This window comes from Anser anser (genome assembly GCF_964211835.1).
Source record: "Anser anser genome assembly, chromosome: 12".
In the NCBI taxonomy this organism is placed as follows: Eukaryota; Metazoa; Chordata; class Aves; order Anseriformes; family Anatidae; genus Anser; species Anser anser.
The window spans coordinates 15,627,223-15,642,959 of NC_139733.1; the positions used below are offsets into that span (position 1 = coordinate 15,627,223).

The 15,737-nt window shown below is 35.6% G+C and overlaps 1 protein-coding gene across 13 annotated transcripts in view; it reads right to left on the reverse strand.

The window, feature by feature from the left end:
• Window positions 1-15,737, reverse strand: part of FHIT (fragile histidine triad diadenosine triphosphatase) — a 561,200-nt gene that overhangs the window by 451,977 nt on the left and 93,486 nt on the right. For 10 of the 13 annotated variants that reach the window (XR_014571693.1, XM_083796289.1, XM_083796285.1 and 7 more), the window contains one exon: window positions 15,526-15,606. The exons of the other annotated variants lie outside the window; for them this stretch is intronic. Coding sequence is in view for 9 of the 10 variants with exons in the window: in XM_083796289.1 (XP_083652415.1) it covers window positions 15,526-15,606 (81 nt within the window). In the remaining variant the exon portion in view is untranslated. The remainder of the gene's footprint in view (window positions 1-15,525; window positions 15,607-15,737) is intronic. 13 annotated transcript variants of the gene reach the window in all.

Genomic DNA, 15,737 nt, shown 5'->3' on the forward strand with positions numbered 1-15,737 from the left:
GAACTTAGACATGAATTTAAGGTAAGGAAAGGCCAGCGTTATCTGAACATCATCTTGAACCCCATGACATTACGTATCAGAACTTTCATTTATTTATTTATTTTACCAGAAGTTCTGACCAACTGCAGAATAGGAAAGAGAAACCATCATAATGCAGAAAAGACTAAGAAAGTTCAAATTACATTAGAATCCTAACCTTGGGAAGGTTCAAAAAGAAGCTTGATGTCATCGTTGTTCCCCATTCATGTATATATATGATTTCAAAAGTGAAAAATAACTCTCACCATAAGAAGTCTTATTGAAACAAGTGAAATGAAGTCAAGACAGCTTCAGATAACTGGTACTTCAGTGAAGGAATCACAATAAAACAGTTTAAATTACAGGATGCCAAGAAAAATCAACCCCATTGTATCCTATCATATGCAACACGGAAAAACTCTTCTAACCACAGCCACCTGCATGCTTAAGAGAGAAGGTACTTGTGGAGAAAAACATCTGTTATCAGTGCTAACATATTCTTCTAAAATGTTGGTCTTGGGTTATCACCTTTCAATCATGTTGCTAAAAAGAACAAATTTTACCATAATTAGTGTTCTTTAGAAAGCATGCAGAAGTTGAATGGCTCTCAAATTGTTTAATCTTTCAGCATAAAGTTGACAGTACATTTGTTTATTTCACTGTCAAATGTCATATAGTAAAGACAAAAATGTTCATTTATAACTTGTATGAAACATTGTACACTATCCTGCAAAGATCTAAAATGATACAATCACTATTTTAAAAGATTTCAGAAAATTAATAGCTTATTAGAAGAAACATTTTAAATGTATTTCACTGAACAATTAAGTGGGAAAAAAATGATGTTACACATCTATTCCAATTGTTCTTCAGAGGTGATCTGATTGTAAGATGTGGAACAGCACATTTCTTATCCATAAAGAGTACTCTTAAGATAAGACAGTTGAAGTAATTTGAATAGATTAACAACTAAGTCACTGCATTTGAACAACCGTATCTACACAGATGAAATAGAGACTAAAAACAATATACTTGGCTGTCTGGAATTTGTTGGGTATTTTATGCAAGACAATATTGATGCTCCCTGGCGATCAGCATCTGCTCATTTTCGTGATAAGCACCTGTCCCTTGTACATCTCCAACATTAGTGCAGAACTAGTGGTTATCAGTTGCACATGTTTTCACCAGCTAAACAAAGCAAAAGTGTCACCTTCCGTCCCCTTTCCAAGCTAAAGGGAAAGGGAAAAGAGGAGGACATAAAAACAAGTCTCAGCATTCAAATCTCTCTTTTTATCTCCTTTGGGGAGCTAGCTAAGTCCAACAGACTCAGTTTCTAGCATGTGTCTGTTTCTCACCGTAATTGTAAATCTGGGACTGGGGAAGACACGCTTGTTTGCTCCTCTGTCAGCAAAATGAAAAGGCCTGTTACTTTGTCACCTTTGGGTATCCCTCCACTATACAAGACCTCACTTCTCTAGAGCAACGTCTAGCTTATGGGAGGAAAACAAGAAGAAATTACAATTAACAATAAGGGGTACGACTTTAGATTTAGTTTCACCTTTGCAAGTGACCTTAAAAAAAAAAAAAAGGCAACAATTTTCAGTCACATTTAATCAAGGAGAAAATCCTCGAATAAAGCACAAAATGAAAAAGAAACTTCTCCCAACACCAAAAAACAGTAGTTACTTCCAAGAAGTGTTGATAACAGATTATCTTCTGCATTATACAAAGAAAAGGGATAAATATCAACATATGTGATAACTGCTGGTAATCAAAGTGAATAATTTAGAACTCATTTGCTAGGTATGTATCTGCCAATACATCAACTGCTTGAGTTGTGCATTCCACAGCTAAACTGCTGCACAAGAAGCAATTTTAAAAAGAATTTTTATGTAATGCTTAACAATTAATCAAAGTGTATCCACTGCTTTACAAATAAACCATTTTTCCTTTCACGTTACACGTTTAATAATGGGTTTATTCTTAACGTGGTTGATGATAATTCTTTGTCTTCACAAAAATACAAATGAGAGAGAGGGGTTTTATAACCCACTCTACTGCAACATGTTCTTGTTATGCCATTCAGTGAACAAAAGGGCAAGCAGATATCTCAGGATATTATCTAGTTCATATTTCCACCCTAAGGCAGGATAAATCCATTTCTGTGTTAGTTAATTCACTCATCCAGGATGATCAAAGAACCTGAGAGGTAACCTGACAAATGTTTTATCTTTACCTGTTCGTATTCATAATGGGAAGATTTTTAAATTTCTGAAACATTTGCATGCTTAACAAGCCTTAATGTGTTTCTTATATAGCTTGAAACTTTGTGTAAGTTTCAGTCTATCCTCTTCTGGCTGATGTGCCTACAAAACAGAGCATTTTACCACTTTGGAACTGTTCTGTCTCCCTCATGCCCTCTTTCATTCCCCTTTCAGCTGAGCTATCGCAATTCTTATGACTTCAGAGCCTGAGAAGTACTCCAGAAATGACAAATCAACTGACTAGATAAGTTCTGTATTAACCAAGAAATTTGTTTAAAGAATGGAAGTATAGTCCACTTCCCCATTCCCGATAGTTGAGACCATTAATAATTGATCATATACCCAAGGCTTTGACACTCCAAAAAGTCACTGCCAACCACATACTCTAACTCTTGGATCATTTGCATTGTACTCTACTGCAATTTACCAACGCAGGCCCACAACCCTATCAAGGATGTAAAACATCGATGAAACCCAAATGTAAGAACTTTCTTTGCTTCCCAAATCAGGGAAGATGAACTGTTCATTACTGAAAGGTCTTGATTTCACAATGCAACTTCTTTAAGGAGTTACCAGTTACATAATGGGATTACTTCAGGTCCCGTTATGGCCACACACATTTGAATGAAAAAAGCTGAAGGCTTTAATGTCTTGAAATTCTCTGTTTTGTCTAAATATCAATTTTAGAAAATACATAGATACATCAACCACACAGTTCAGCTGACCATTAAATAACATTAGCTTGGTGGAGAATTAGAAGATGCAGAAGACTACAGACGGAGTAGCAGGGAAAGAACAGAAGAAAATTTGGAAAGATTTAGGAAAATTTGGTGGGAGGTATTTTTGTCCCTTTAGTGTATAAAATATTGAAGCACATATTAGCACACTTTCACACTGCAAGGTTATATACCCTAAGGTCTATTTCATATCAGGATAAGCAGAAGAGAGTGGCAGGAGGTTTGAGTTTGAGCGCACCTCACAATAGATTTTACCAGAAAGGCAATCTCTCTTCAGAGGTTAGGGTGTGCAGCTGGGTACACTGTTTTTACCAATGCCAAGCCTCTTGGCTTCATATAATCTGCTGTTGTGATCGGATTAAAATGTTTTTGGAAGAGACAGGGGAATAAGCTCTATCACAGATCACAAAATAACCCTCACCCCAGATCTGTCCACTGGGGGTTGGACTCTCAAGCTTAATCGCTTCTTCAAACACAGAGTCTTATATACAGCCAGTGTCCTGAGTACCTAAAGCTGGTTTGCATTACTGGCTCTATTGTAATCCCTTTGTTTCTTTTTAAGACATTCTGATGCACACGATTGTGCTCCCGGTTCAAAGGGGAAATTTACAGATTTAGAAATACATAGAGGTTCCTGTTACGTGACTTAACTGTTTTATTTTTCAAGGCGTTTCCAAACACTGCTTAACTAGGTACTGAAAATGGATACATTAGCCATGTGGATTTTGTTATTAATTTATTTTTTCATTGCTGTCAGGACCACGTGAAGAAATCACTGATGGGTCTCATGTCTCAGTGAACAGAGAAGTATGTTCACATGAGAAATAGAAACTTTCATTAGGGGTTTGCAGGCTCGCTTCTGTGTGTTACTCAGTCTTTTATCTGGAAGAAGAAAATGCACCTTAGATGTATTTAATAGAGAGGGTCACAAATTATTTGACAGAAAAATTCATCCATAAATGCTCATTGGGTGGGAAAATATGTGTTCTCCGTGAGAATCTTACTGAACTCATCAGAATAGAGAGGTTTAGTTTGGGGAACCTTTTTTTTTCCTCCTACATGCAGTTACAAAAGTATATATTGCTTTATAGTGGAAATATAAACTATATCAAGTCATCAAAAACAAATTTTTAATGATTTAGAGCATCAATTATTAGCTACCTGCCAAAGTACCAGTTGCTAAAATCTCTATTTAGTAAACAATACGATTGGAAAGCATTACCATCAATACTGTGTATTTAGGATAATCACTAAACACAGATGTTGCTATAAAGCAATACCTTCACAGATCTAATATTTCTTTGGTGAGAAACTTCAACATTACAATTTTTCATTCAGATTTTCTTTTAAACTTCAGAATATCCTAAAGATCATGAGTTTTAATCAGACCTGTTCTTTCGAACAGGTCACAATTCTTTATGCTTACAGATAGCAGAGCTTGAGATAATCAAACTTCTGAAATAGTTACATGAAATTAAAACATTAACTTCCAACTACTACACAGTAAATCACCGCATTGTCCAAAGAATACATGAAAGCAAAATTATATCTCACTTTTACATACTGATAGAAGCTCCCTGTTAAGACCTATTTTAACTACACAAATATTTTAGTTACAAGGACATGGAAAAAAAATATAAACCATATAGTTCACGGTGAGGATGATTAGGGTGATTTCATAGTGTGCAGGGAAGGGACAATATGACCCTATGCATTTCACTCACATTACACTAGCATATTACTGGAGAATGGCGATTAAACATTCCTGTCATGCATAAGATGGATGCAGCAGCCTCTTGTTGTTTGGTGAAGGTCATGAGTAATACCAAACCTATGACTGCATTCTTACCTAAGTAATTCCAAATGTGATTTGATAATGAGTTATTGGGAAAAATGAACCCTATGTAAAAAATCTACCAATACTTAGGAAACAAGTATATGCGATAATCCACGTTACTATGAAAATTAGTGACATCATTTCTCTAAGCATACATACAAAAATCACCATGAAGAGACTTTATATAATGTGGCATTTTGTCAGTCCACAGAGTATTTAACAACACTGAAAAGGACTCTAAAGAGGTAGTTGATTCTATTAAATCCCTCGACCAAGGTGCACATTTTGTGTGACAGTTTTTTCTGTCAGTACTTTTTCTATTGTTCTGTTGACATCAATATGATTTACTGTCCTCCAATAAAACCCTTCTGGTTTCACACAAGTAACATACACAGGTACAAAGAGGATTTTTTTTATTTTTTTTTTAAACAGAAAACTAATTCCAGTGCACCAGATAGACAACTAATAAATCAGAAGAAAGGGGAAATACATACTTTACTTGATTTTGTATTCTGTCAAAACACCTTTCTCAAATGCATAAAATTTTAACAAAAATGTATACTAAATTAAGTGTCATCAAAAATTTAATTAATGGGGAAGAAAGTTTTGAAAAAATAAAAAGCTCTGGTTGGTAGTGACACAGTATTTTAAAATATAGGACTGCAGAAAGGTATACTTTACTGCTAATGATGATCCTAGGATTTTCATTCTCGTACTTATATCTGCATAAGAATTGGTAGATGGCGGTGTTGACACCTAGGAGTATGTGTTTGGAGACCTAAATGAAAATGCCTCCAGAAGAACCTCAGTACACTAAAAGTAAGACCACTTGGGACAGCTCTAATTTCAGCTGCTGAGAGCATTGCCTGAGCATCATAGTCAGGATCTGCACTAAATCTCCCTGAGACTGAGAAGGTAATGAAAGTACCTCCAAGAAAAAATGGGAATAAACTAATTCATGGGTAATTGAATTGTAATCACTAAAATTCTGTAAAACCAAGTCTGGAGCAAAGCAGCAATAACCAATCATTCCAGTAGCAGCCCTTGCAGGAAGGCTATACCACAGGGACAGACTCCTTGAGACTGAGAGCAGTTGCTCAGGAGCTCAGCTTTAACATTACCTCAGGTAACATTAACAGTTCGAGTAATTGTTTGCTTGCCTTTGACTCCTACTGCTGTTTTTTAGTAATTAATGCTGTTTATTATATTAGTGCCTATGGATCAAGTGAGAATGAATCCTCCTGTCTCAAATATTCCATAAGCATAAAACAGTCCATATTCCCTGTCCTAAAAGTCCACAGCCCAACACTAGGGACCAATGCTGAGTCTCATGTAGCTTTTAGTATACACATAACCAAGAACACAGAAAAGAAAATAAGCAAAGACTACCTTTACTAAAAAATTTAGAGCCCCTAGCTGATAGAACTGGGAAGGATAAAATACATGGCCACAAACATCCAGAACAACTTCACTTGAGCAATGAAGCATCCATCGGTGCTTTCACTAGTGTTCCAGGAATTAATAGTTTGCTTTTTTTTCCTTCCCATTCACAGCTAGCTCATTTAATACTGCCCTTTTGAAAGCCATTATAATCACAGAACCCAAACTGTTAAAAGAAATTTTAATAAAAAAATAAATCCTCGTCAGCACATAAAAAGAAACATCAAAATATTTCATCTTCCTTATTAATCCCATTAAAAACTTCTATTTGTTATCCTGCAAAAAAGCACTCCCATATTTTTCCAGCTAAGCAATTTGACAGCATATAGGTAACTTTATAGACCTGCCATTTTATATATATATATATACATATATAAATACATACACATATATATAAGAACATATATATATACACATACACTAGCTTTCAAGCCAACACTTTGAAGAGATTGTTAGAAACGTATATTAACAAAAAGCCTACCCATCTATTAATTACAAAGCTTTATACTAGAACATATTTCAGGTGTGTTTTAGAGCAATACCGATATTTCTTTCTATTTGGAATTCTTTGACATCATATATATTTGCTCCTCAGTATAAGTCTCAGAATCATTATTTAAAACATAGATGCATGAAAGGTACTTAAAAATACTGTCAGAGGTAACAGGCAGACTTTCAGTTCATGATATTAAAACTCCGTTCTCAGTTTCATGCATTTTTATTCTGTGGTGTAGCTTCAAGGTACAGCATTTTGATTTTTTGGAGTAAAGAACACAGAATACAAAACCCAGTCAAAGATATAGACTCAGGTTGGTTTGGTCCCTCTGCAGAACAAACCCAGGACATCCTTATTTATAAGGAGCACTAAGAAACTTGTTTCATTTTGGTGTGTTCTTACTTATAACCTAAAGCAATAAATTACTAATTTTTATTAATTACTGTGTCTCTTTGAGAGAAGGAACAGGCTCAAAGAAAAAAAAATACAGAAAACCAAAGCAGAAAGTAAAATTTTATGCATCTATCAAGAGATTTTCACATGGATGTGACATTTGAAATGTTAAAGAGAGAAGGATAAATTCATTTATTAGGGCTTATATTTTTTTCCTAAATTTGTCATCTCAGCAAGTTACTAAAACACTGGAATAAAGACTGTATCTTCTCTAAGGAGGGTTTCATATATATTTATAATCTGTTACATAAGCACATCCACATAATGGGACTAATCATTTTCCATCTATTTTTTTAAAAAAACGAATAACAAGAAGGATTTTTTTTTTGTACAAAGCACTGTACATTTGAAAAATTAACATCTGTATTTTCATCCTTGGTCATATCTTTAACATACTACTGCCAGTGATTTATAGTAAGATACATGAAATAGCTAGGGTATCTGAATTTCAGTGTGGACTAATTTTCATTATTATTGATGTGGGGCATCCTTTTTCATTAAGTCCCAGAAGGAATGAATGAAGCAGCTCCACAACACTAAGAAACATGTGCAAAAGTATCTGAGACAAGAGCCTAAAGGCTAAAGCCATTCTGAAAGCCTTCATGCTTCTTTCCATAGGTGATTTTTTTTTCTGATTTATGAAGCATTTCATAACACATACCTGTCTTTTGAACTTGTCACTAATTTAGCACTACACATTGCATCAAAAATCTCAACCAACGTACTGCCAGTAACTAGAACATAACCTTCTCCCCACCCCAGTCATACATTCCCAGCTGGGGCAGTGGGGGGCAAATATAACTTATCAAACTCTTCTGGGATGTGTATTCAGTTCATCGACTATATGCACAGCATAGATGTCATCCAGAAGGTTTCAATTTAGCCACGGAGATATTCCAGTTTTTCATTCCTGAGAAAGGGCTGACAATTGTAGCTTACTCTACAAAAAACAAAATCCAAATGTGACTTGCAGAGGCAGTTTTACTGTATGCTTTACTCATTCTATTAATCACAGGGTTTGCTTTTTTATAGATATGCAAAACTAGACTCTTCTAACAAAACACTAGCAGGCAGACAACTCTTGAAAGACACCTTAAATTGCTTTTATTCTGTAAAGTCAAATGGGACTATTTAACATTTTTCTGTAATCACTAAACTGAAGGCTAATCATAGAAAGCTGTGACAGCTAATGGGTCTGTATTAGTTAAGCTAGTCAGAATGGATTTAACTTTCATTTCTGCTCAGGTGATGTCCACAAGTCATTAAAGGAGAGAATTAGCTGTCCAGTGTCCAAGCAATACAGTGCAGTTCAGGGATGAGAGCTGCTTAATAGCAGCTGAACAAAAAAGAAAAAGCATGCCAGCCAACACCTATTTCTGTGTTTTTATACTCCCACTTATTTGTCTATACTGACTGTTTGCAGCCTTCCACTTAGAGCTCTCAAGCATTCTGGATCAGGGAATTTTGTCCCCTCTGGATTTTTAAGGCAGTTTTCAAAGTGGGTCCTGTTTTGCAGCTTGGTTTCTCAGCACTGCATTTCTTCAATTTGTAAGAATGAGGCTATCATACTGTTACATCCACCACATTTTTCAAAATGAAAATATGTTCGGAAGCTCAAATATTTTTAAAGTTTCTACCATCGAGTGGGAGTGAGATGACCTTATTCTGAATTAAAAGCACAGAGCAATTGTTTAAAAACTGAAATTCTTAGTTATTTGAAATATTTATTCACTGATCTTAAATTGGCAGTGGCTAATAGAAGACAATTAAATGCAGCTTCTAATAGAGCATTTAGGACAGATACTTTATTGAACAGCTATTGACATGGTTTGGTGACATTAAAAAACTATAACACAATCAAGTGAGAAGATCATAAATAAAATGGCAATTAATTTTAATAATATTAAAAGTTTCTAGTGCACTGATTGAGATTTTTTTTTAAAAACAGTATCACATGCAGCTAATTCCAGCCCACTAGTAAATGGGAGTCACTGGGGTAGCAAAGTCTGATGATTCTACAGGAGGAGAAAAAGTGCCAAAAGAATACTTAAACACACAGAGTACAATTTACATTCTGCTGAATTTAATGCCTGCAAAGCCCAGGATACTGCTTGATATGTTTATCAGACAGTGGGGTAAAATTCAGGAAAGGTGAGAGAGAAGTTTCAAAACCATTTGGAAGACTGTAATAATAGTTTATTGTTGTGCTTCAAGATAGGTCTGTTTATAACTTGCTCACTGTATCGTCACTATGAAACTCTCCTGAAATTCTGATTTATGCAGATAATACTAAAAACTTTTGGAACACACTGTTTAGGGAGGGTGAAAAAGATGGGAATATCAAAATATTATGAAGTTTTAGAAGCCAATGTGTCCAGAACCTTTACACTAAAGATTCATAGATGTCTACAGGTCAAAAGCTAAAAATGTATCTTCTGTGGTTTTTTTGTTTGTTTGTTTTCCCCAATATTGACAATTTTTTGAGCAATTCTTAAGTCTTCCACAGGAAGGATGATAAAGATTTCATGAAAAACATTAAGAAAAATTTGGGAGTTGTTGCAATATCCAACAGTGCACTGTTTGAGGTACTCAGCTGGTGCTGTACAGTGCAGAAACACTGAACAAGAACACAGCAAATTTGGAAAACTGTCACCATAAATTAGAAGGACATTGAACTGGTCTAATTCTTCTCTTGATCATGGCACATCTAAAATTCTTCTATTTCAAAAGTTTCAGTAAAGAAAACCAGCAACACTAAGTAAAGGAAAAAAAAGCCCATTGAATTTTTAACATTTGTTTATAAGAAAAATGCAAAGCTAGACCTTTAAAAAGACTCAGAACTTCCCTCTTGTTTATAGGAAGGTAGGACTAAGAGCTGACACTTCCCAAACCATTATTTTCCTAGTAGGCAGGATATCAAACCACAGGATTTGCAAGAAGACTGTACTTGGGAAGAATATTTTCTCCAGAAAACAGATAGATAACAAAATGTGACATATGTACTTGGTATTCCCAGATTTGCTGCAAGGCAAATAACCAGGGAACATATTAAACAAACAAACACCCAAAAAAAAAAAACACCACCACCACCCCCCCCCCAAAAAAAAAAAAAAAGACAAAACTGAAAAGTTCATCACCTTGAGAATATTCATGCCCCATTTGCTAATCTACCCCAGTTTGGGGGGCATGCCTCACTTCTGATGTGAAAGGCCTAGAATTACATTCATCCTCTTTAAAACAGTTCCTCTGCCAGTTCTCTCAGCAACATACATGCCGCCCCCCCCCCCCCTTTTTTTTTAAATATATATTGACAAAAAACAGCAACAAAAAAAAGAAAAACACGTAATACATCCCTGAGCATACGATGTCAGCTCAGGAATCAGCTTCCAGCCCACAACTCTGTAGGCTGAAATTTGAATCTGTAGCTCCCAACAGCCCTGCCAAGTCTCTCAGAAGGATGAATGAGTACCTCCTATACTTCAACTAGCAGAGAAAAATGGGTGTTTTGAACAAGATTAATGCTCTGAATCCTGGTCAAATAAGGCAAAACCTTTAACAAGTCACTTTCTCCTGTATCTAGGATGGTTGCCAGTAACTCCAGATGCGCAGATAAAAACACCTGAAAATGTTGTTGACTTGCAGTCCTTGGAAGAGAAACGGGGATTACAAACAGCTAAAAGGAACCAGACTAAGTCCAACAAAAGCTCTGAATTTGAATAAATATTTGCCCAAAGACTACAACTGAAGTGTCCAATTAAGTAATTGGGTTGATCATTTCAGACATATAGCTTATGTCAGCATGTGCTCCCACATCCATTACTCTAACTCCACTCCTGGAACTGGATTTTGACTTCCTTGCCTTTTTTTGTTTGTTTCTCCTGAATACACTTTTCTCTCGCTAAGAGCATGTTTTCACCACACTGTAGATTTCAACTTGTGTTTTGCTGCATGCTATAAAGTAGTAAACACTCTTTTGGCCTGTATGTGAAATTTAAGGCTGCACAGAAACCCTAAGGTCTCAAATACATCGCTCAGACAAGTTGCTTTCCAGAGCAGGCTGCTGCCACCCTGATGGTTCTCAATGTCACTTGGGAATAAGTAATAAAATGTTCAGGAAAGAAACATCTAGACACATCTATTATATTTTTCATGCTTATCTGGGGAGGTTTCTTCTCTAGTTAAGAGAATATTTTCAAGCAAAGGTTAATTATGCACTAGCTTTCTAAGAGCCTATAAAGGATTTACAACAGGTTGTTGGCAGCATGTGGTAGTACTGATCACCTCCCTGCACGCCTGCAGAAACCAGATTGATAGCTGCCTTATGCAGAATTGGTTTAACTACTTTTTCTTTAGTCCCCTTATAATTGGAAAAAAAAAAAAAAAAAAAGGAAGAAAGAAAGAAAAGACTGTTCTGCAATCTAAATTCATGAACTAAACCATACATAGCAATGAATTGCAGATCTCCTAGAATCACTGACAAAGCTGCCGTTAACTTCAAAGCAGCCCAAATTTGTCTAAAAGGAATGGAATAAAAGAATGACATCTGAGGTTCTCAAGGTTAGGCAGAAAATATGAACAAAGGGGAAAGTTCTTTTACCAGCAGCTCTCTGCAGCTTTCCTTCAGAACTGTTGTTAAAGCTCTTGTTCATCCACTGAAGGAGCCTGAGGCAGTGACCTGCTGGCAGCCATACACAGAATTAACTTCGATCCTAGAAGCAACTTCACCAAACTTGACTAGTCATTACCCCTATAAGTTACTGATGTATACAGGTATATACCTTTTTTTTCTTCATAATAAATTTATGAATTTTGGGGATTTTAGAACAAATATTACCTAAAGGTTGTCAAAAGGCTGCTTCATTATTGAAAACAGGCTAAATTTTTTCAAGGAATAAATTATTCTTGTTTACGAATAGTAACAGCAACAGAAGAAGCAGACAAAAATAAGTCACTGACAAACTGAATACACCAAGGGTATCTTCCAGGTACCATATGCGCGATGTATATATTTCAAAATGTCATACATATATAATTATGTTAAAAACAGCAATGGCACTAAAGAAGCAGTTACATAAATACCACAGATAAAACCCTTGTTTAAAACTGCATCAATACATGTATTGCTCCAGCAGAGCTCACAGTAACTTCTACATAAAAGAGAAGGTCAGAACAGAGTAAGAAGGTAAATATCGGCATGTGTACTAAAAATCTGTAACATTACTTAAGCATTTATGAGCTAAACAAACAGGTCCATGTTTTGGGTTCGGATTGACATTTAACAATAAAGCGAACCAAATGCAAAATAAACATTACCAAAAAAGCAGCCAATGTAAAATTCCTGTTTTGTCATCTTGCCAGATGATAAAAATGATGCCCCACATGGAAATTAGATTTTTCAAAGCTACCATACTGAATCATTTAATTTGTTTAAGTACTCTTAATGCAGTTGCACACTGCAACAAGCATTTGAATTTTAGATTAAGCAAATGAAGGCCAAGGTATTTCTTCATGCACACAGTTACAAAGAATACTTAATAGCAGGATGCCACGTAGCTTATAGAGACAGACAGTAACCCAGTGCCATTTCATCTAGCCATCAGAAGGATGGATGCATCTTTTACCAATATTATTTTTGCTTAATATTGAAATTACATCCCTTTCCATCCCTCCTATATGTAACTGTGTCTCATCGGTAATCCATGGAACTAAACTGGTGTAGGATAACTACAGTTCCTATTCACTGACATTACCACCCTACAATTTAGCACCCTACAACTTTCAAAAGTGTTTAAATAAAATTGTTTTGTTGATCAGTCAGGGTGGGCATTCAAACTGGAAAGTCCAAAGTTTGAACACAGAGTGTTCAGAGAGGTTAAGCCATCTTAAAGTCTCTTTGTGCTCTCTCTACTGATCACGCCTGCCAACCCTTTTCTGTCTCCCTCAACAACCTCTCGCAAACCCAGTAAAGGTAATCCAGATCTTCTCACGTTGCCAGCACAAAACTCTAAGCTATTTCTTTCATATTTTCTCAGCCTAGACAGCTCAGACCTAGCTGAAATATTTACCTATACCTTGTGATCCATTAACAATAAATAAATAAATAAATAGAATAGATGAAGTAAAGTCTAGGGAAAAGGTTTCTAAATTATAACAAAGCATTTATTAATAGTTCGAGTTCTCATTACCCTTTTTTGCCAACAATTGAAATAGAGCCCATTAATGCTACGAATCATAGATCAGGCAGGCTCTCATCTCAGACCTAGAGACATAATAATACTACAAAAAAGTAGTGCCACCTTCAGTACTCCATGTAATTAAGAGTGAATGAAGTCATCAGTTACTGTGAGAAATGAGTACTCCATCTCTTCCTGGGGAAAAAGAGATCACCTATCAGATTTACATGGCCAGAAATACTGTGTCAGCAGAAGGAAACAGATTGAAAACATCATCAGATTGTTGAAAGGGCGATATGAGGGGGAAGAATATATTATCAATTGCTCTGTTTCATGTGGTTTTAACATATATTGGTCATGCTCATGTTGCCATAAGCATGATCTTACTAATTTTAAGCAAAGAACTCAGTCCTGGGTTAATTATTTGCAGCCTCACAGTCTGTAGGCACCTTGTGATCCTTGCATAACAACATACAATTATGTGTTCAGTAATGTCAGACCAATTATTAGGCAGATGTGTGGCATCGGAAGCATGCATCTTGTTATTACAGAGATCCAACTCTACAGTCCCGCAGCAAAGAGTAGAACGGCTCTAATCCATGGAAAGGATGGGAAACAACTAAACAGAGATTAAACATCTGCACACTGTCCAAGTGCATTTTCTCCCTGGTGCAATTACATGCCTTGTGAAGACCCAGTAGATAGACTTAGCTAGCATTAACTATTTCAGTACTAATTCTTTCAGAAGTGGTTGACTGTTTGACTGTGTTTCTTGCCCTACTGCCCTATTTTAAAACTGTGTAGGCCAAATCATCAAATTGATTGGTTTCCTGACAACTAACACAGAACAGTTAACTGCCACTATAAATATTGTATGGGAGAGAATTTTTAAGAATCTTCAATATACCTGAGGAGTCCAAACCCATCTAATAATAAAAGGCTTCAAATTTTTAATACCAGTAAGCCTCAAGCAGAGAAAACTGAAGTTATATTTGGCTAGCAGTGTAAGATAAGCTGTCACTTTGTCAAATGATTTCTTACTAAACCTGACTGCAAGCATAAAGCATTAGCATAATTTATTAGAACAATTAGAATGCATCCTTGTTGTCTTCTAATTAGATTATTTCTTGTACTGGTAATTACATTAGACAAGAAAAGAATAATAGTTTCAGATTTCTAAAATCATCTGTAGAGTATGTGAGGAGAGGATGATCAATAATGCTAATCTACTGGAACACAAATTCCCAGAAGGAGATATTTTATCATGAGTGATTCTTTAAATAATCAGCGTTCTTTCTCAAAGTCCATGTTAATCTCACTCACACTAAAAAAAAAAAAAAAAAAAAAAAGCATAGAGGATTTCTAGGGGAATGTTGCATTGTCATTTTTCTCACTGACCACAAACCCAGAAAACCCAGAAATAAGAGCTGGCATTATCCTTATGAAGATGACTGGAATAAGAAACTTAGGCAGAGCATCCCCCCCACATACTTGCCATACCTTCTGACACCAGAGATATTCCAAAACATCTGATTACCTGTAATACCTAAAAAGAGTTAATAACACATACTTCAAAATATCTTTTTCATTGGGGAATGCCATCAATTGCTATTTTGTGGCAGACTAGCTAAAGAAATCTCAGATTAAAAATCAGTCCCTAAAACCAAAATTATCAAAATATCATTGTTTATTATCAAAAATAAATGCCTTCAGCAGCTCTCATTAACATTTCAGCAAAGGAGATCTAGGGAGAAATATACAACTTTTTTTTTCAGTGCTCACTCTGGAACAACTGCAGCTGTTAAATTCAAGTAGAAAGTTCAGCCTAGTGCACTCTTTACTGTCAAGGACACCTCAGATGAGAAAAGACCTGACTTATCTATTGATAGCTCAGCCAGCTTCCTTAAACGGACTGCAAATAATTTTCTGAAAGCTTTGTAAAAGTACAGATAATTTTCAACGAAGCAAAAAGACAACAATCTTGAATTTCTTTTCCATCATACATTTCCACATCAGTGCAACTGTGCAGCAATAGGCAAATAGGAGATGATATGCTGCAGGTGATTGCACATATCTTCAAAAGAAGGTACTGAAAGTAAGTTCTTACATTGTATGATTCTTCAATTCCAAAGTAATGTTATCTTCTAGAGAGTTTAGAGTCTGTTTTGGGTGGTTTTCAGAATGGGGACTGGAAAAGAGAAAGGGGAGTTACACGTATTTCAGAAAGCAACCAAAAAATAGTCATACAGCTAATTTAATCCTAGGCATTTAACAGAGATGTGAAATTAAATACAGGAATAAGCTGCAATGAGTTACTAA